Genomic DNA, 19885 nt, shown 5'->3' on the forward strand with positions numbered 1-19885 from the left:
CAAGGCATAACCTAACCAACTTAAGCTCTGCCTGAACAAAAACTGCCAGAGAAAGAATTTTGTTTTATACCCATGATGGTTTACACACTTTGTGTGGGTTTCATGCATATATGCAGACCAGACACAGCTATCCACCACAATTTGCTTTCTCAAGTATTAAAACACTGAAATGCTCATGCAGCTCTATGCTGTTATATAGGCAATGACTGAGGATCATGGGCTCATCAACACTCACTTCAAGTTGAAGCAAAGGAACAATTATAAATACCAGAAGAGGAGAAGACATGGTTGTTCAATTGTAAGAACAGATTTGACCAAGAACTGTCAGTATCCTAAAAAATCTGAGAAAAAAAATCTAAATGTGATCATAAAATGGAATATGAAAAATAGCTTTCCACTCAGACTGGGCGATAAAACGTTAACGATACGTATCGCGATAGACATGTAATCGATATCAATAGAAAATGCGCTCGATAGAATGTTCGATATATATATTTTTTTCATTGGCCATGAACCAGAGCAAGGATTCCGCTTTAACACTAGAAGCGCAGAGCTTCATTAACATACCTATACCTAGAAGCGCCGAGAGCCGGTCATTTGATCGCTTTCACTACCTCCTTTTACAATGAGAAATAAAATCATTGCTTGAAGGGTTAAAACCAGGGGTAAAACACAGGATAAGAAGCATAATACCCATAGGGAGGTCCAAATAAATAAATAGTTACATGCTCTAGGGCAGCTTTAAAACCAGAGATGGTCAAGCAGCTGTTCCTTGAACAAAACCTTGATTGAAAATATACTTGCATTGAATATATCAGTTATGTTTAGATTCAGAATAACTCTAGCTTTAACTTTAACTTAAGCATCACCTGTTCATATTTCTATACTGGTTTTGTATTTCCATTAATACTGTGTTGGCTATCAGGTTTGCTTTTTATCTTACAGATAAAGTCTACCTCAGTTTTGCTTTAATGTGTCCTATGTTTACAAAACACTGCACATAATTGAAACATGTTATTCACCGGAGGGTGATTCAGCATTAGGGGTGTGTTTAAAAAATAAAAATAAATCGATCTTTCGATTCAAATCGATCTTCATTTGAATGATTCAATATCGATTTATGAAACCTGAGCGATTTTTAGAATTAGCCAATTTTCCCCGCATATGCGTACCGTTTTAACCGTTAGACCATCCTTTTTTCTTGAGCACCGCCTCTTGGCTGGGGTGATCAGTTAAGCATGGCTGCAGCAAGAGTAAAAATGCCCAAGAACCTGAAGGCAGATGTATGGTTACATTTTGGATTCAGAAACCATGATGGTAGGGAAGAGTTGGATAAAAGCACAGCCGCGTGTAAACTGTGCAACATGGAGGTGAAATAATAATATAATAATAATAAAATTTTATTTATAAGCACCTTTCAAGACACACAAGGACACTTTACAAGGGAATACACAACAAGAGTTTATATAAAACTAAAAAAGGATTAGAATAAATCACCAACAATTTAAAATAAATTATTAAATAACTAAAAACATTAGAAAGAAGCAGCAGATGAGAAAAGAGAGACACACATACACACATATACATAAACACATACACATGTGAACCTACATATTTAAGAAGGCAATACTAAAAAGGTAAGTTTTTAAAAGCTTCTTAAAAGTAGTTGGGGATGTACATGTGCGGAGGTACAGGGGGATGGAGTTTCATAACTTACAGGGTTCCTACACCTTGGTTAACATCAAATTCAAGGACCTTTCAATGACTTTCCAGGACCAACTTCCTCAAATTCAAGGACTGCACCTGGCACCATTTACCTACTGTTACCCCTGAATATGTTGTCAAAAAACAATGTTAATTCAATGCAAATTCAAAAGACTGAATGCCATTTCAAGCCATGCATCCTGAAATGTTCTGCATGACATTAAGCGCTGATTAAACGAAAATTTTATTCACACACATGATGTCTGGCAATTTAGCAGTGGACCTGTGAGAAGGAGACATTCACGTAAAGCGGCTACACATGTTAACTACATACAGGAAACACTAGCTTTCGGTGCTGAACAAAAAAACAAATTTCTCTACAGGAGAATGACCAAACTTTTGCAAAGTAAAAGTCAGCATAGGCCCTGTAGAATCAATATCATTTTAAATGAACTTGTGTTGGCAAAATAATGACACGTTGACAGTAGACAAATAATAATAATAATAAACATATGCATATACACATACAGCACATATATAAAACAGAGGAGCAAAGCCATATAATGAGATTAGAACTATAGATTTATAGGGAAATCTGGCATGAGATGATTCTAGCATTTTCCAAGTTTTTTTAATCTACTTAATGATTCTTTAATAATTCAATCATCATCAAGAAAAAAGAAGGCTTTTAACCACTCCACTTACTGTAGTGAATGTGGTATTTTGCTAAAAGTACGACTACATTTATGGCATCAAAGAAATCCGAACTTAAGTTTTCCGCATAAAGTAAAATGGTATCAAACGAAAGAATGTTAAGTTTGAGATTAATCGAGTTTCTAATGTCCATGCAAAAACTTTGTGAATATTGACATGAAAAAACAAATGGTCCTGGAATTCATCTTCTGACTTACAAAAGGCACATGACTCCACATCAAGTTTAAATCTTCTTTCAAGAAACATGGCTACAGGATATATCTTAATTTATTATATTTAAATGAGTCTCTTTTACTTTAGAAGATATGGGCCATTTTACAAGCCATTGTGGTTTTATAATTTGTATTAGGATGTTTCTTTAAAGAATCTCTATTACATCTTTTGTCTCATACCATTAGTGATAATCTTATTACACTTGAAGTCAACCAAGTTAGTCATTCACTTTTAACATTCAACTCTGAATATAAAATGACATTTTTGATTAATTGAATTAATGCTAAAGGAATCACTTTGCAGACTTTCTTAAAATCCTTAAAACAACTATCATATCAGATCATATTTTTCAACAAAGGATGAGAAATTTAAAACATTATGACAATTTTTTCATAGCAATCTTTTGTAAATATTGACTTCCTACCAACTGTGCCCTATTATTCTTTGACTGCGGTCTTCATCCATGTGAAATTTCAAACCCCCCAAAATATTCAAGGACGGCTGTCTTTTATGCCTGTTTTCAAAAACTTTCCAGGGCCTTGAACTTATTTTTTCAGATTTACAAACGTTCAAGGATTTCAAGGACCCGTGGGAACCCTGAACTTAGGACCAACAACACTAAATGCTCTTCTACCATACATGTTGAGTTTAGGACCAACAACACTAAATGCTCTTCCACCATACGTGTTGAGTTTAGGACCAACAACACTAAATGCTCTTCTACCATACGTGTTGAGTTTAGGACCAACAACACTAAATGCTCTTCTACCATACGTGTTGAGTTTAGGACCAACAACACTAAATGCTCTTCTACCATACATGTTGAGTTTAGGACCAACAACACTAAATGCTCTTCTACCATACGTGTTGAGTTTAGGACCAACAACACTAAATGCTCTTCTACCATACGTGTTGAGTTTAGGACCAACAACACTAAATGCTCTTCTACCATACGTGTTGAGTTTAGGACCAACAACACTAAATGCTCTTCTACCATACGTGTTGAGTTTAGGACCAACAACACTAAATGCTCTTCTACCATACGTGTTGAGTTTTGGACCAACAACACTAAATGCTCTTCTACCATACGTGTTGAGTTTAGGACCAACAACACTAAATGCTCTTCTACCATACGTGTTGAGTTTAGGACCAACAACACTAAATGCTCTTCTACCATACGTGTTGAGTTTTGGACCAACAACACTAAATGCTCTTCTACCATACGTGTTGAGTTTTGCAGTGCGTACGGATAGAAGGTGAGCATCTGCAGACCGAAGTGAGCGTGATGGTGTATATGTAGAGAGTAAGCCTGAAAGGTAACAAGGAGCCAAACCATGCAGGGATTTAAAAACCAAAAGCAGTATTTTATACTGAATTCGGTAATGAACCGGTAGCCAGTGCAGGTCTTTTAATATTGGGGTAATGTGTTCCCATGTCCTGGTGCGCGTGAGTAGTCTAGCTGCCGAATTCTGGACATACTGCAACTTCTTGAGGCTACTCATAGGGAGCCCAAATAAAACAGAGTTACAGTAGTCAAGTCTAGAAGTAATAAAAGCATGTATAAGTGTCTCCGCCACTGAGTCAGTAAGGGAGGGGCGCAGTCTGGCGATGTTTTTAAGATGGAAAAAGGCTATTTTGGTGACGTTCTTTACGTGCGCATTCAGAGAGAGTGTGGAGTCTAAAATAACACCCAAATTGCGAACCTGTGCCACCGAGGATGTGACGAAACCAGGAAGAGATATAGTTGGTTGGCCAATCTTCATGAGTGTGGAGGGTGATGCCACAAGAATGGCTTCGGATTTATTACTGTTCAGTTTCAGGAAGTTGTTATTCATCCATTTTTTAATGTCAGTTAAACAGCTAACCAATGCATCAGGAGGCAATGGGTCAGAAGTCTTCGTGCTGATGTATATTTGTGTGTCATCTGCATAGCAATGGAACTGAAGACCATGTTGTCGGATAATATCACCAAGTGGAAGCATGTAGATGATAAAAAGGGGGCCGAGAACTGAACCCTGAGGGACAGCGTGGGAGTGAGATAAAGTGTCTGATCTTAAACCTTCCAGTGAAACGAACTGCTGCCTGTCCGTGAGGTATGACCGGAACCAGGCCATTGCCATGTCGGTGATCCCAGTCCAGGATTCCAGTCTGTGGAGCAATGTGTCATGACAGACAGTATCGAATGCTGCAGTAAGATCAAGGAGGACAAGGATGTTCACTAGTCCAGAATCAGCTGCCAGCAGTAAGTCATTCATGACTCTTACCAGGGCAGTTTCAGTACTATGATTCGTTCTAAAACCAGATTGAAATTGTTCAAAGAGGTTGTTAGAGATGAGGTGTTCTTTAAGTTGAACAGAAACTACACGCACAAAATATTGTGGGAATACCACAAATCTGAGAAATCATTTAACGCGACACCATCCTGATATTCAAAAAATGCCAGAACCCAAACAAACTCCACTAGAGAAGGCATTTGCGATTAAACGATCTACAAGTTCTCCCCGTGCCAAAAAAAATAACCGAAGTGCTTGAATTCCACCTTTTGAAGGTGTATGAACCCTGCAAATATGACTTTGTTCATTGCGCTGAAGCGCAGCGTGTGCGAAGTTACAAAATTTGAGACGTGCACGACCTTGTGAAGCGATAGCGCACGGAGCCACCGCGATTACGTCGTTTTAGGCGCGCAGACCCTCAGGCCGGTCGCAACGCGTCAAGTATAAAGCTGTGAAATTTTCTCAACAGCTGGCAATACTGTTACTGCACAAAGGAGCTGTCTCTCTCCTCAGCATGTTGATCAGCTCCTTTTCTTGCAGAATATTTTGACAATCTCCAAGATGTCAGAAAGCGGTCATGAATAAATCTTAGTTTTTGGACCTTAATGTTTACAATATTCAGAACTATGTTCATAAATGTTTTTGTTACATGTAAACTTAATTTGCACTTTAAAAGGCTGTTCAAAACCGCTTTCAATGCCTTTTCTGGTAAAGGAGCTATGTGGAAGAGTGTGCATTAATTGATATTAAAAAAAAGAATGTAACTGTTCATAGTATAAACACTAATATCTTAATACATTTTAATTAGTGCTGTCAATTCCAGGTGCCACGATTAAAAGTCCTCACCAGGATTTTGCTCAAGCTTGCTAGATTTTCTAATTAGCAATCCAGGTTAAATTAGTGGAATCAACACAATCCAGGAAGCCTGAGCAAAATCCTGGTGAGGACTTGTAATCGCGGCACCTGGAATTGACAGCACTAATTTTAATAAAGTTTGAGTGTTCCTTGTATCATTACAACATTTCACATTCAAACTACACTTTTTATTGTAACTGAAATGTCCCTACAAGAATCAATATTGAATTGGATCGGGACCTTGTGAATCGGAATAAAATCGAAATGGGAAATCAGTGGTGATACCCACCCCTATTCAGCATGTGAGCTTTTTTGCATGAAACTTGTTTAAATAATGTTGAAATAAAATGTAGCATATTTTTCTCCTAGTCCTTAATTTAAATATGTCAAAAAAAAAAAAAAATCAATAATTTTCAATATCGACCAATATGAAAGGCTTATATCGTGACATGGCTAAAAACTATCACCCAGCCCTGGTTTCCACACGCAAAAGAAGGATTGACTACAGTAGTGTCCCAGTGAACACAGGCATTAAAGGACTGTTGCAGCAATCTCATTTTCTTAAGCGCTGAATGACTGAGGAGCACATAGATGAAATATGGAACACTTCACCAATGTGTAATGTGGTTGTGCAGAAAAGGGAATGCAATCCAGATGGACTTTTATGTTATCACAAAACCGACTTGATTGGAGTTTTAAAATCCATTAAGGAAAGCAATGGTATGTGTTTTCTTTAAATGGTAGTTTCAGCATCACACGTATTGATTCTTCTGAGCTTGGGCCGCCAGGTCTTTAGCTTTCTCTTTAGCAGCAAGTGCTTTCTCTCTGGCCTTCTCAGTGGCGGTCTCTGCCAGTGTTCTTGTAGGCGTTTCACCTGTGCAACAATCAAATGTGATGTGTGCATTTGTAATCTAGAAATGTTTTAAACTTAAAGGCAAGTTTCACAAATTGCAATTTACATAATTTTCCCGTCACTATATAGCTGTTCAGCAAAGGCATGAACAAGTCAGATAAACAATAAAATGTTTGCGTCATGAGTTTCACTGTTTTTCATATTTTTCTGATAGGCTACTGACACAGGCCAAGACAATGTTATGTGAAATAACTCTGCAACCTTGTCACCATGCACAGTATGATACTATATGCTAAGTAATCATGGATGCCCAATATGGTGGGCATCACATGTGAAATAACCTAAGAAAGTCCGAAGCAACAAATTTTGTAAAGATTTGTTCATTTATTTTTGGTGTACTGAGCTCCAACATTTGCTATCTTATTAGACTTATCATTCCAGTATGTAATAAAGGAACTAGGGTTGCAACGGTATGAGATTTTCACGGTATGATAACCGTCTCAGAAAATACCGCGGTATCACAGTTAGGGTTGCAGCGGTAACCGGTTTCACGGTATACCACGGTATTAAAATGCACGGTTATCATACCGTGTGCGTTTGCTTATTACCGGTAAAAAGCAAGCCAGCGGAGAAACTGACCCGCGCATGCGCAACTCCGCTCCGGTTCAGCTACTCAGCACACAGCAGTGAGAATGGCAGAAAGTGCATCAGACTTAACACATTTTTTAACAAAAAAAAAGCTAAACTAAAATCAGTGGCGAAAATGACGTAATCGCGGTGGCTCCGCCCGTGCGCGAGGGTCTCGCGCGCTGTCGATTCGCGAGGTCGTGCACCTCTCGAATTTTGTAACTAATGAACAAAGTCATGTTTGCAGGATTCATACACGTTTAAAAGGTGGAATTAAAACACTTGTACGTCACGTCACTTTAAAGGTCCGTTTCAATATTTCCCAGCACCTTAAACTTAATTAAGTTAAATATTTATACATATACTCGAAATAATTCGCTTTTTCATCACATTATTTAATGGTTGTTTATTTCCAAAACGCCCAATCTTAACGTCTTCACGTTCTCTCATGTTTCGTCCTGGAATTAAAAGAGGCTCGTATTTGTTAACGTAAGACAAAAGAACTGCGGAGTCGCGTGCTACGGTCACTAGTGAAAGTATAAACCTAGCTTTTTATGGTCCTTGCTTTCACTGGATGTGAAAGACGCTATTAATTTACATGCGTTCAAATTCTAACGTACCTGTTTTTGATATGTTAAAACCAGACTCGGTGTGAAAACCTTAAAATAGACATCTCTATTGTGATGATGTCAGAAATAAATCCTCTCTTCCTTCAGTATCTGGTTATATTCTAACTTGGCAGTACAACGGACGTTTACAACAGTTGTTGATCAGACACTGACCCAGGCTGAGTTTATCAGATATTAAATAATTTAAACTTAAATAATTGTACTGAAATCCATGATTTAGGTTTCTCTAATTTTGCAGTATTTATATAAACATGTGTACAGCTTATTTTTTTAAAGGACACATTTTGTATACAATAGTTCCAGGTTTCTACAATAAATAGTTAATTGAACAAAAATAACTTGTTGTAATTTCTTTAAGGGTCGGTGTATATTTTAATAATATACAAACTAACTGTGATACCGTGATAACCGTGATACCGCGGTATTTTCTGAGACGGTTATCATACCGTGAAAATCTCATACCGTTGCAACCCTAATCACAGTTAGTTTGTATATTACTAAAAAATACACTGACCCAGAAATTACGAGTTTTTTTTTGTTCAATTAACTATTTATTGTAGAAACCTGCAACTATTGTATACAAAATGTCTCCTTTAAAAAAAATAAGCTGTAAACATGTTTATATAAATACTGCAAAATTAGAGAAACCTAAATCATGGATTTCAGTACAATTATTTAAGTTTAAATTATTTAATATCTGATAAACTCAGCCTGGGTCAGTGTCTGATCAACAACTGTTGTAAACGTCCGTTGTACTGCCAAGTTAGAATATAACCAGATACTGCAGAAAGATAGGATTTATTTCTGATATGATCCTCACAATAGAGATTTCTATTTTAAGGCTTTCACCCCGAGTCTGGTTTTAACATATGAAAAACAGGCACGTTACAATTTGAAAATGAACGCATGTAAATTAATGGCGTCTTTCACATCCAGTGAAAGCAAGGACCATAAAAAGCTGGTTTATTCTTTTCACTAGTGACCGTAGCGCGCCTCCGCACAGTTCTTTTGTATTACGTTAACAAATACGAGCCTCTTGTAATTCCAGGACGAAACGACGAACGTGAAGTTTAGATTGGGCGTTTTGAAAATAAACAACCATTAAATAATGTGATGAAAAAGCGAATTATTTCGAGTACATGTATAAATATTTAACTTTATTAAGTTTAAGGTGCTGGGAAATATTGAAACGGACCTTTAAAATGACGTACAAGTGCTTTAATTCCACCTTATAAAGGTGTATGAACCCTGCAAATATGACTCTGTTCATTGCGCTGAGGCGCAGCGCGCGCAAAGTTACAAAATTCGAGAGGTGCACGACCTCGCTAATCGACAGCGCGTGAGACCTTCGCGCACGGGCGGAGCCACCGCGATTACGTCATTTTTTGTTAAAAAATGTGTTAAGTCTGATACACTTTCTGCCATTATCACCGCTGTGCTGAGTAGCTGAACCGGAGCGGAGTTGCGCATGCGCGGGTCAGTTTCTCCGCTGGCTTGCTTTTTACCGGTATTAAGCAAACGCACACGGTATGATAACCGTGCATTTTAATACCGTGGTATACCGTGAACCCGGTTACCGCTGCAACCCTAAAAGGAACCATCTTCTACCTAAACACCAAATCTTGGCTTATGAAAGGGGAATAAAAGTAGGTCTGCTCAAGTTTTTAATAAACCTGTTTTTTTTTTTTTATAAAATTTTATTAAATAAAAAAAAAAAAAAAAAAAAAAAAAACCTCAGTTAAACAAAGGCTGTCAAGGCAATAATATGCTTCCACAAACAAGACAGAAGTGTGAGAAAAACCCCAGTAGCAGAAATAATAGGAACATAGACACATATTTTTACCAATTATTTTCATTCAAGAATATCACACAACCCACACTCACACATCAGAGTCTTACCTTGCATTCTGGCCAAAACATATTCAAATCCTTTCATAGTCTTTGTGATGCTACTCTTAAACCGGGCAAGGCCAAATTTCTTCCAAAAAAAAAAAAAAAAAGAAAAAGAAGTTGAACAAATAGGCCATTTAAAGAAGAGGAAAAAAATCACCATTGTCAAGAAAAAAGGTTGACAGTGCTGCCCTATTGATGCCCCATACAGGTGCTGAGGGGAAGTGACTGAGCATCTTACAAATGTCAGTTAACTGCATAATTAAAATCTGTTAGCAGCAGGATAGTTACTTTGAAGAACTTAAAAAAATAACTTCCCACTCCCTCACCCACATTCTGTACGAGTATCAATTGGTACCCTTTGGCCCACTGACCTGAACAGGTTTGGAGAGTCCATAAAGATTAGACGAGATCCAGGCCTCTCTCTTGACCTCTGTACAGTTGCTGTTGTCAGAGTTAACACTGTATAAGCATCGCTCCTCCACAGACTGCAGACATACAACAAGAAGGCATGTTTACACACACAGCTAGATGGTATAAAATCTTGTGGTGGTTCCTGGAAAAGTCTACTGGGGGTTTTCCCTTCAATCATTTTTAAGACTTACATTACATACAGGTAAAGTCAGTTAGGTAAGTAGAGAAAAGGATTAAGAGCCTCACCATAAAGTAAGTATGGGTGATGTTCCAGGTGAGTGTGATCATGGTTCTGCTCTGAGGGTCCACAATAGAGTCTTCAATGATGTAGGCTTTGCGTGCTTTGTGGGTAGGCAAAAAATTTTCTGCCCAGCGAGGTGCACGGCTAGTTTTGGTCAACAGTCTCCTGGATATGAGGCAGCTGTCGGGAGTTACTTCCCGAAATATGATGTCTTCCGTCAAAACATGATTACTGAGGATTAATAGATATGTTATTATTAAGGACCAAGTTCAGTAAAACTGAGAATGAATATATGATTCAACATACTGAACCTTATTAAAAAAATACCGTCAATTTGTTCAAGTTTCGATTTTACCTGTAAGGGTTGGGATATCTTTGCCAGAATGCTGTAGAGACTTGGTCCCATGTTCCTTTAAGAAACCCCACAGAGCTGAAATACTTCACCATTGTTCCCGATAATATTTGACATAGAGCTATAAGCAAAACATAACCGCTGTCAATCACATAAAGATTGCAAAGGTCAAAATATACACACAAGAAAAACCAATCAAATCTCACGTGGTCGTTTATACTTTAAATATTGACGTTAACCGTGGAATACTAACTTATTTGGTGATTAAAACGTCTGTAAATGAAACAAACATATCCAAAGCTGATCAATGTCACAGATTTAGCTAGCTAATTGACTAGCGTGCCAAACTGAATATTTAATTCTATACTTTTATTTAAACTGCCGACATAAAAATGGTTAAACACTTACCAATATTGGAAACGCCGTTTACCTTTGATTATTTGCCATTTCCACCTCTCTACAGTCTCTAGACTCCGTAGCTAGTTAAAGTTGGAGAAAAAAATACGCTGAAACAAGTTCCTTCACCTCGGTCAGCCGGAGCGACACGTGAACATGCGCGTCGCCATCTTGATTTTACTTCCCAAGGGCCCTGTGGCGGCTTTTGCATACGCCTGATTTCTCTTATATTGGTTAGCAATGCTACCAAAACCTTGGGTTGACAGGGTAAGGGTAATGTTGAAATTATAGGGTGCGCAACTAGTTCGTTTACTTAATTTCAGCAGTACAATGTCTTAATATATCTCAATTATACACGGAATTCGTTAAATTAGGAAACAATCTAGTTATTTTACACTCAGAATTTCATGTTTTTGTTTTTCTAATTACACCAAGTCTAAATATTAAATGTATTTCTTTATTTTTTTAAATGTATGCAAGTATAATTAAACAGTCATAACTTAATGCATCCCCTTTTTTCCAATTCCGAGTTAGCTTGGTTAGCGAGTTTTCATTATACTATGATACTTGTCACTAATGTTAATTCAGTTTTGTGTGTAATTGTGTGTTCTGTATGTTGTTGCATTTATTTATTCTAGCGTATACAAGTCTATAATCCACAAAAGCAGTACTAGACATCCAACCCCGCCCACATCCAACTCCACCCTCTAATGCGCTCTCGTGCGCCAACCCACTACTTCTTCGTTCAAGAAGAACTGTGTGGCACTTGAAATACGCATAACACCTCAAGAGTTCGAGAGGCACGTCGTTGCGCTTAATTTACACATACCTCGTTTACTTTGTGTATCGTTCCACGTATGTTATTCATTATTCGTCCGTACGTTGTGTTTTTATTTATTGGGTGGCGAACGTAAAATGTTGAAATGTCCAAAATGTTGAAAGAGCCATATTGGACCAAAAAAACAAAAAACAAATATGTTTGGAGCCGAAAGATGTATCTATATTAGCCTACTATCAAAATGACTAAGTTAGCTACAAATACATAATAGGGTTGCCAACTTTTCAAGATCACTTGGAGTGAGATTTGATCTTCTTTTTTTTGTGGGGGTTGTGATTGTAAATTGTTGATGGGGACGGGGGGGGGGGGGGGGGGGGGGTAAAATGGACACAAATTAAGTATTATATCGTGATCGATCGAAAAAAAAATCTAGTTTATTTACCTCTGATCCATATCTATGATTCAATGAGTTACTAGTTCGCTCTGGCGCCAACCACCGGCGATCCATCGATCGCGATATAATACTTAATTTGTGTCCATTTTACACCCCGCCCGGTAACAATTTACGTTCGCCACATTTGGTATCATTCTATAAGATCAAAATAGTCCTACAAGAAATACTTTTTTTATCCATTAACATGAAACTTTCTTGTCCCGGGCCCCAGCAAGACTGTCAATGGGCCCCCAACCCCTTGGTTGTTCCCACCGACCTGGTTTCTACCACACCGGACAACCTGCATCCCCCCTGCCAGACTGTCCACAGAGGATGGGGAGGCCCCTGATGCTGGGGGACCCCGTCGGTCACATCGTATTACCAAAGGCATCCCACCAGAAAGATATGGGGATGCTTGAGGTCAGCCTGAGGACAGGCTGCGGAAAAGTGGAGGGGGATGTAACAGAATGGACTGTGTTCAGGGTGGGTGTAACAGAATGGACTGTGTTCAGGGTGGGTGTAACAGAATGGACTGTGTTCAGGGTGGGTGTAACAGAATGGACTGTGTTTAGGGTGGGTGTAACAGAATGGACTGTGTTCAGGGTGGGTGTAACAGAATGGACTGTGTTCAGGGTGGGTGTAACAGAATGGACTGTGTTTAGGGTGGGTGTAACAGAATGGACTGTGTTCAGGGTGGGTGTAACAGAATGGACTGTGTTTAGGGTGGGTGTAACAGAATGGACTGTGTTCAGGGTGGGTGTAACAGAATGGACTGTGTTCAGGGTGGGTGTAATGCCTGGGCTGGGACAATAGGGGAGCTGTGGCGCTGAGTGACAGGAAGTGCCCAGTCTGAAATGATGGCTCCCCTTTAAAAGCAGGAAGTTGGAGGTGCTAGCAGGGTTTTTTTTTTTTTTTTTTTTGTGGTCTCCTCTGTGCAGGGGGTAAGGTTGGTGGCGTACAAGTTGATTTCTTTTGGAATGTCTGTGTTAGCTGTGTGAGGTATCGTTGGTGTGTATGTTGAGGCTGTTTGACTGGTCTGTAGTGATGGCAAACCGAAGCTTTGTGAAGCACTGAAGCTTTCCTCCGAAATGAGTTGAAAAAAGGTTCATTACTCGAAGCTTCATGACACAGTGCACAGTACCGGCATCTGGTGGCCAAAACCATGAAGTGCTTCATGTATCTTGTGGTTTGAAGACAAGGGAACTGTTTTTTTTACAGCATAAACTGTTTAAATGCATTAAAATTTTGACATTTGTTGTTTCAATAAAGGCAACTGATAAAACTACATTGTTTGTTGTGCATGTTTTCCAAATCTAACTGCTGGGTTGAGCAGAATGCTGAGAAAAAGGAGTGATGGCTGAATAATAAAAATCACACAGTGATCTTACATTACAGTTATGGCATTTGGCAGACACCCTTATCCAGAGCGACTTACATTTTTATCTCATTTTTTGTACAAGTGAGCAATTGAGGGTTAAGGGCCTTGCTCAGGTCTGGGGGATCGAACCCATGACCCTCCGGTCACAAGACCAGTTCCTTAACCACCAGGCCATGACTGCCATTACTTTCTAAAATTATGAAAGAGAACATTTGATAGTATCCAAAACAAAAATGTTTTAGTGATTTGATGACATGAAACACTACACACAGAGTAATGACGGATTTTATACATTTAAAATATAATTCATAATTGGTGCACAGCCTATTATCTAACAGACTTACAAAGTGTCATTAATTGCTATTAATAAGGTAATTGTCTTTATTCTTATAATTTTTTTAACAACCTTATTTGATAGCAAAAGTTCGAAGTGTTTCCAGACTTCAGAACGGCCTCTTTTTGGCAATGGTTCCATTCTACTCGCTAATTTCTCTCTCTCTCTCTCTCTCTCTCTTGCTGTCTCTGTCTCTCTCTCTTGCTGTCTCTCTTTCTCCCTGTTGCTATGCTCTCTCCCAATCCTCGAACGACCTTCGAAGTGCCCGCAAAGATTTGCTCTTTTGAATCAGTCCCTGAAGCAGTCACGTGGTTGTGTGCCGAAACGAAGCTTCAGACGTCAGCGGTCACGTGATCATTGTGGAATGAATCAAGCATCGATACAGTGGTTCGAAGCAGTGGGTGTTGCTTTTGTGACACAAGCTTCGAAGCTTCAGGTTCAAGGGTAACATCACTACTGGTCTGGTTAACTTATCAGTGAATTGCCTGCTCTCTGTGGTTGGGTTTCGCAGAAATTTGGGAGAGTGTATGAGTGGGTGCCGTTTCAACGTGTGATTTGGTGCATGGTTGTGTGTGTGTGTGTGTGTGTGTTTACTTCACTTGGTTTTTGTTTGTCTCAGACTGGGTGGCCAACTGGTACTGGGACACTGTGTGCCACCAATTATTCTAGCCAGTGGCTTAGCGCAGGCAGTAGTTTGGATTCGGCAATGTGTGTTTGATGTACATTTTTAGATATTGCTTTTAAAGCTAATAAAGGTAATACTATTTAATTAGTGGGGTTTAAGCTTGTGCATTGGGGCCACTGGCTGGGGTGAAGAGTCTAGCTCTTCACTACAGGCTTATTCCAGGTTTTGTGGAGGTTTACTTCTGATGAGCTATAATGTTTTTTAACCCTTTTCACACCAAATGGTTGGGTGGTTTTGTAGTGGGCTTTGTAGCTGGGTTGTATGATTGCTGTGCTCCCTGTTTGTAGTGTTGCCCCTGTAGGTGAGCAGCTACCCTTCCAATCCTCCCATGTGTCTGATGTTATTTGCTTTAATAAACCCTCAAGTACATCTGAATTGTCTTATTGCTCTTCTGTGGTGTTGTCAACTTACTGGTGTCCGAACCTTTTGTTACAATATGACAAAATGAATAGTCAAAGTCAAATTTATTTATAAAGCACTTTTTACAACACGTGTTGTCACAAAGCAGCTTTACAATCGTATGGGTCCAGATCCCTAATGAGCAAGCCAAAGGTGGCGGTGGCAAGGAAAAACTCCCTATGATGGTGGGGATTAGGAAGAAACCTCGGGAGGACCAAGACTCAAAAGGAAACCCATCCTCCATTGGGCGGCCCAAAAGGTGGTTCTACAGTTATAGTTGTGGTTCTTGTTACCTGGCCAAGTAGTCACAGTCCCTACGGTGCAGATGGTGAACCTCGGGTAGGAGCTAGCATCAGCACGTCCTAGCATCAATTTAAACCACCATTAATTTAAATATACATATACATAGCTCCCATGCCAGTGATTAGCATGTGGCTCTGGCAGGCTAATCTATAGCAGCATGACTAAAGGGAGGGCTCACTGAGACATTGCTTTCCAGTCAAGTCATTGTCACAACTAGAGTGATGCCATGACACAGCAGGATGACAGCATCAACATCTCAGATTACCAGAAATCTCAACGTCTGGGGCCCCCCGAGCCCCACACCATACAAGGGGAATATTAACTGAAGGCTTGATGAAATAGGTGAGTCTTAAGTCTAGATTTAGAGATTGGAACTGTGTCAGAATCTCTGATTGGAGCTGGAAGGCTATTCCATAATTTAGGGGCTTTAAAGGAGAAAGCTCTGACTCCAGCTGTAGTCTTACAAATTTTTGGGACTAAGAGAAATCCAGCATTTTGGGAGCGCAAGGGGTGAGATAGGTTACAAGACTCACAATTTTTCAGATGGATGGATATATGACTCTTGTGTATTTTAAGAGTCTAATATACGTTAATGTACAATTGTATAGGCAATGTCAACACAGTAAAATAAAATTCTTATTAAAAAACTTAATAAAGCTGTAAGGAGCTCGAAAAGATTGAACATTGACATTGAAAGTGCCTGAAAAGTGCTCGATCTTGACCTTGGAAGGTGTATGAACCTTGCAAATATGACTTTGTTTATTCCGCTAAAGCCCAGTACTAGGAAAGTTACAAAAATCGATATGTGCATGACCTCGCGCCGCGACAGTACAAGGGGCCAAAGCGCATGGCCAGAGCCACCACGGCCCTAAAATACAACACGCGTGTGTTCAAAATAGCCTACTGGCGTACTGATTGGGCTACAAATCAGTATGCAGTATGCAAATAAAAATTATTTTTCCAGTACACGAAACATCTCCAGTTGACATACTACTTCTGCAAAATATTCCAGTACGCGAACAGAGCTATGAGAACAACAAGGCAACACAGGGAGAACCAGCACACAGTGTGCACTAAACAAGTTTATTAAACAGTGTAATAACCGCCGCAGTACCAAAGACAGCAACCCCTAGTGCTATGTACAACCCTATTTGCACACAAGAAGTTTTGGTGTCACTCCGGAGGGAGAACTAAAGCGGTACCCAAGCAAAAAAAAGGAATAAAATATCCCACTCTGTATATTTAGCCTACTCCTGTATATACATATACAAAGAAATGAATACTAACTATCTAACTAATCTAACAAAGATACTCACCTAATTGGTATACACACAGTGCTCAAACCTTGTGCAGTACAATGTAGGAGTGCACCTAACCTTCAGTTTTCACTCAGAGTGAACACCCGAATAAAACTGACAGCAGAAGCACATCACAAGCACGCAACAATGCCATATTTAGCAGTGAGAATATAGGTGAATGGGTTCAAAGGGACACTTTCCGAGGCTTACTGGAGGCCTTATTGATGGTGAGAAATAACAAATGCATAATAAAGAACAGGTCCCTCTCTATGGGAGGAAATGGTTTTTGGCCTGGCCGAACATTATTTTACACCTCAAAACTAACTAACAAATATGGCATATTGAGTAGTGTTGGTAGCGTAGGTGAAATGATTCAGAGGGGCAATTTCAAAGGCTTGCTATATGTCTCAGGTTTAGGGCGACACAAATAACAAATGCATCATAACGGCTTCCTATCTGTAAAAGAAACCTGATTTAAGCCTGTGGTTATTAAACCCTAACACCTGGATGTTATTTCTTGTACGTGTCATGTTCTGTTTTTAGTGTTCACATCTAAAAAGAGTCACAAATAGGTTATCCTTACAGTAAAAAGGTAATTAAATCAATGATCACGTACAAAGGACATACAACTGGAACGAACTAAAATCTTTTACAAAATAAATGCGTTCATTATTACATTTGTTTTCTTCTTTCACAATTGGGAATTTAAATGTATGATTTCAAGCTCATGTGGTTCATCCATCTCTGTAAAACAGCGTGCGCAGTAAACACGCGGCGACTCGTGAACGCTTCATTTTTCAATCGCTGAATAATAAGCTACGAATAAGTAAACACACGAATCGGAAGCAGCGAATAAGTAACATCAGCGTCGTCACTTGTTCCAAGTGCAGTTTTGGAATAAAGACTAAAGGTGACGTTTCCCATAACATTTAAAGACTTAATGTTTACATTGTCAAGTTAGTAGCATAGTTTCTCGACCTAGCAATGTTTAACCCTGCAACTGTAAGCAATTAGCCACCCTGGTTGGTTTTCAAAAGTACGTTGTATTGTCTGTTGGTGTTTCTCGACAAATATCCTATAAATCGTGGAAGTTGAGTTGCTTTGAAAGTTTAATATAGCAAAAGATGTAGCTAGCTAAACTGGAACGTTAGCTATATAGCCAAGGAAATGGTCAAAGTTGCTTGTTTTGCTTGTGCTGACGTAGTGTTTCTTTTACGTCGTATGACTAGAGCCTGACCAAACTGGAAGTGAAAGTCCACTAATCCACCATTTCACCATGGCGGCAAACAACGCGAACAAGACGAGTCTGAAGGACGACCTGACCTGTGCCATTTGCTATGACCTTTTCAAAGATCCAGTGATGCTTGGCTGCATGCACCACTTCTGTAAGCGATGTATTAGTACATACTGGAGGAGCATGAGGGGACCTGTGTCTTGCCCTCAGTGTCGCCAGGAGTTCCCAAATAAGCAATTTCAGATCAACTATCTAGTAGCTGGACTCGTTGAAAAAGTCAGAGCTACCTCGTCATCTGGATATTTAAAGAATTTAGAGGTAAGATTTTTTTGTAGAGCAGGATTAACTAGCAGTAAATATACAGTACATGCATTTTCAGTGTTTGACCTTTCAAGGCCTTTACATCACATCAGGTCTTTTGACATCAAGTGTTTTGTATGTAATACGAGACCAATTCGTTTGAATTATTATAGGTATTGTATACTAGAAAGGAGCAGCTACTATTATGATGGTATGATATTGCAGAGAATACACAGTAAATATTTAGGGTGTTAGAAGTGTTGACTCTGATGCTGATTTCAGAAAACATTGGTTCACACTTGCTACATTATATTTAGGCCTTCTGAACAGGACACTGCTTTTCAACAATTCTGATCTGTGTCTGATTACCGTTTTATCTGCTTATAAGTTATATGGGTACAAACACTGGCACTATATCTTGTTTCTATAGGAAGTGTATGCTTATATTATTTACAGCTGCAGCCATATTACAGATAATTGACTGATGTTTTAAACCCATTAAGGTCTAGGTTTACTTTGGGTAGTGTAACTGCATATTTTGATGAGAAACAATTTTTAGAATATTTTCTCTCAGTACATTAAATAACTGATTACTCCATAAAACAAATATCTCATCAGTGTGTGTATGAGAATGTCTCATCAGTGTGTGTATGAGAATGTCTCATCAGTGTGTGTATGAGAATGGTATTTGTAATTATACACAAGATGAGATGTCAAACATCCTGTGCCAAACCATTAGTGTTTCACATGGGACCCCCCTCATACTAACAAACAAACCATTAGTGTTTCACATGGGACCCCCCCTCATACTAACAGCCACAACATTTCAAGCATTTATCAGGGTTTGCCAGCTCTGTGCTAACTAGCCTCAATGAGCCCATTAATGTATGCTCAGTTCCATATGGTCTTTTATGCCATACACCAACAGCATTTGTTTCCATATATTTACACTGCACTATTCCCATGCAACCTGTAAAATCCACTTTGGCTTCCCCAGTGACTACAGCAATACCCACCTCCACTTGCACTGGTAATGTCACTGCTACCAGACACAAAATAATTTGATCAACTAGGCCTACATCATGTTCTGTTGTGGTAAGTGGACTAGACCTCCAGGGAAAGAATTGCAGAATTGCATGTTCAACAGAATATAAGGCATGACTACTACATGACTTAGGGCGTACTCACACTAGGCACGGTTTGCTTGTTCCGTGCTGGGGCCCGGTTATCCCCCCTCCCCACTCCCCCTCTGGCCTGCACTCACACTCGCTTTATCAAACCGGCCCGAGCACGCTTACGTCATCACAACGTGACTTTATTTGGGAAAAAAAGCGCGCTCGCACAACACTATGGAGTTCACGATTCTCTTTTTATTGTATTTTTGAGTCGTTTTGGGAGTGCAGAAACACGGTGCAAGCACAGATTTATCGATAATTTAACACAACGATTGTCTGCTAATCGCTTTGCCGCTATGACTGTTTAACGTGAGCGTCGCATCACTGACGTTATGTTTGAGTTCCAGCGAAATGAACCAATCAGACGAGGCACCAAGCGGGCCCGGGCACGGATAGCGCTCACACTA

At 39.3% G+C, this 19885-nt stretch overlaps 2 protein-coding genes across 5 annotated transcripts in view; one reads left to right on the plus strand and one right to left on the minus strand.

Annotated features, from left to right (window-relative positions):
- Positions 1 to 1400: 1400 nt before the first annotated feature.
- On the minus strand, positions 1401 to 11349 carry prelid1a (PRELI domain containing 1a). 3 transcript variants are annotated; one of them, XM_077022735.1, is made up of 6 exons: positions 11174 to 11349; positions 10769 to 10886; positions 10419 to 10644; positions 10133 to 10246; positions 9768 to 9846; positions 1402 to 6633 (listed from the first exon to the last, which is right to left on the minus strand). In XM_077022735.1, the coding sequence occupies exons 2-6, from the start codon at positions 10858 to 10860 to the stop codon at positions 6512 to 6514; spliced, it is 633 nt and encodes a 210-aa protein (XP_076878850.1). In that variant the 5' UTR covers positions 10861 to 10886; positions 11174 to 11349; the 3' UTR covers positions 1402 to 6511. The 3 variants fall into 3 exon arrangements, with proteins under 3 accessions (XP_076878852.1, XP_076878850.1, XP_076878851.1); XM_077022736.1 differs by having other exon boundaries at positions 11196 to 11345; XM_077022737.1 differs by lacking the exon at positions 9768 to 9846 and having other exon boundaries at positions 1401 to 6633.
- A 6178-nt stretch (positions 11350 to 17527) lies between these two features.
- The window catches only part of trim105 (tripartite motif containing 105), a 41569-nt gene continuing 39211 nt past the window's right edge, over positions 17528 to 19885 (plus strand). For both annotated transcript variants that reach the window (XM_077022738.1, XM_077022739.1), the window contains exons 1-2: positions 17528 to 17679; positions 17999 to 18321. In XM_077022738.1, coding sequence (XP_076878853.1) covers positions 18046 to 18321 — 276 coding nt within the window. In that variant the 5' untranslated portion in view covers positions 17528 to 17679; positions 17999 to 18045. The remainder of the gene's footprint in view (positions 17680 to 17998; positions 18322 to 19885) is intronic.

Source organism: Brachyhypopomus gauderio, chromosome 11 (genome assembly GCF_052324685.1).
Source record: "Brachyhypopomus gauderio isolate BG-103 chromosome 11, BGAUD_0.2, whole genome shotgun sequence".
In the NCBI taxonomy this organism is placed as follows: domain Eukaryota; kingdom Metazoa; phylum Chordata; class Actinopteri; order Gymnotiformes; family Hypopomidae; genus Brachyhypopomus; species Brachyhypopomus gauderio.

Bases quoted from the DNA above. Each gene is read 5' to 3' on its own strand.
- prelid1a (XM_077022735.1), bottom strand. From the start codon at position 10,860: ATGGTGAAGTATTTCAGCTCTGTGGGGTTTCTTAAAGGAACATGGGAC. The intron at 10,247-10,418 runs GTGAGGCTCTTA...GTATGTCTGCAG, and splicing joins TCACCCATACTTACTTTATG to TCTGTGGAGGAGCGATGCTT. The intron at 6,634-9,767 runs GTAAGACTCTGA...ATTGTTGCACAG, and splicing joins TGTTTTGGCCAGAATGCAAG to GTGAAACGCCTACAAGAACA.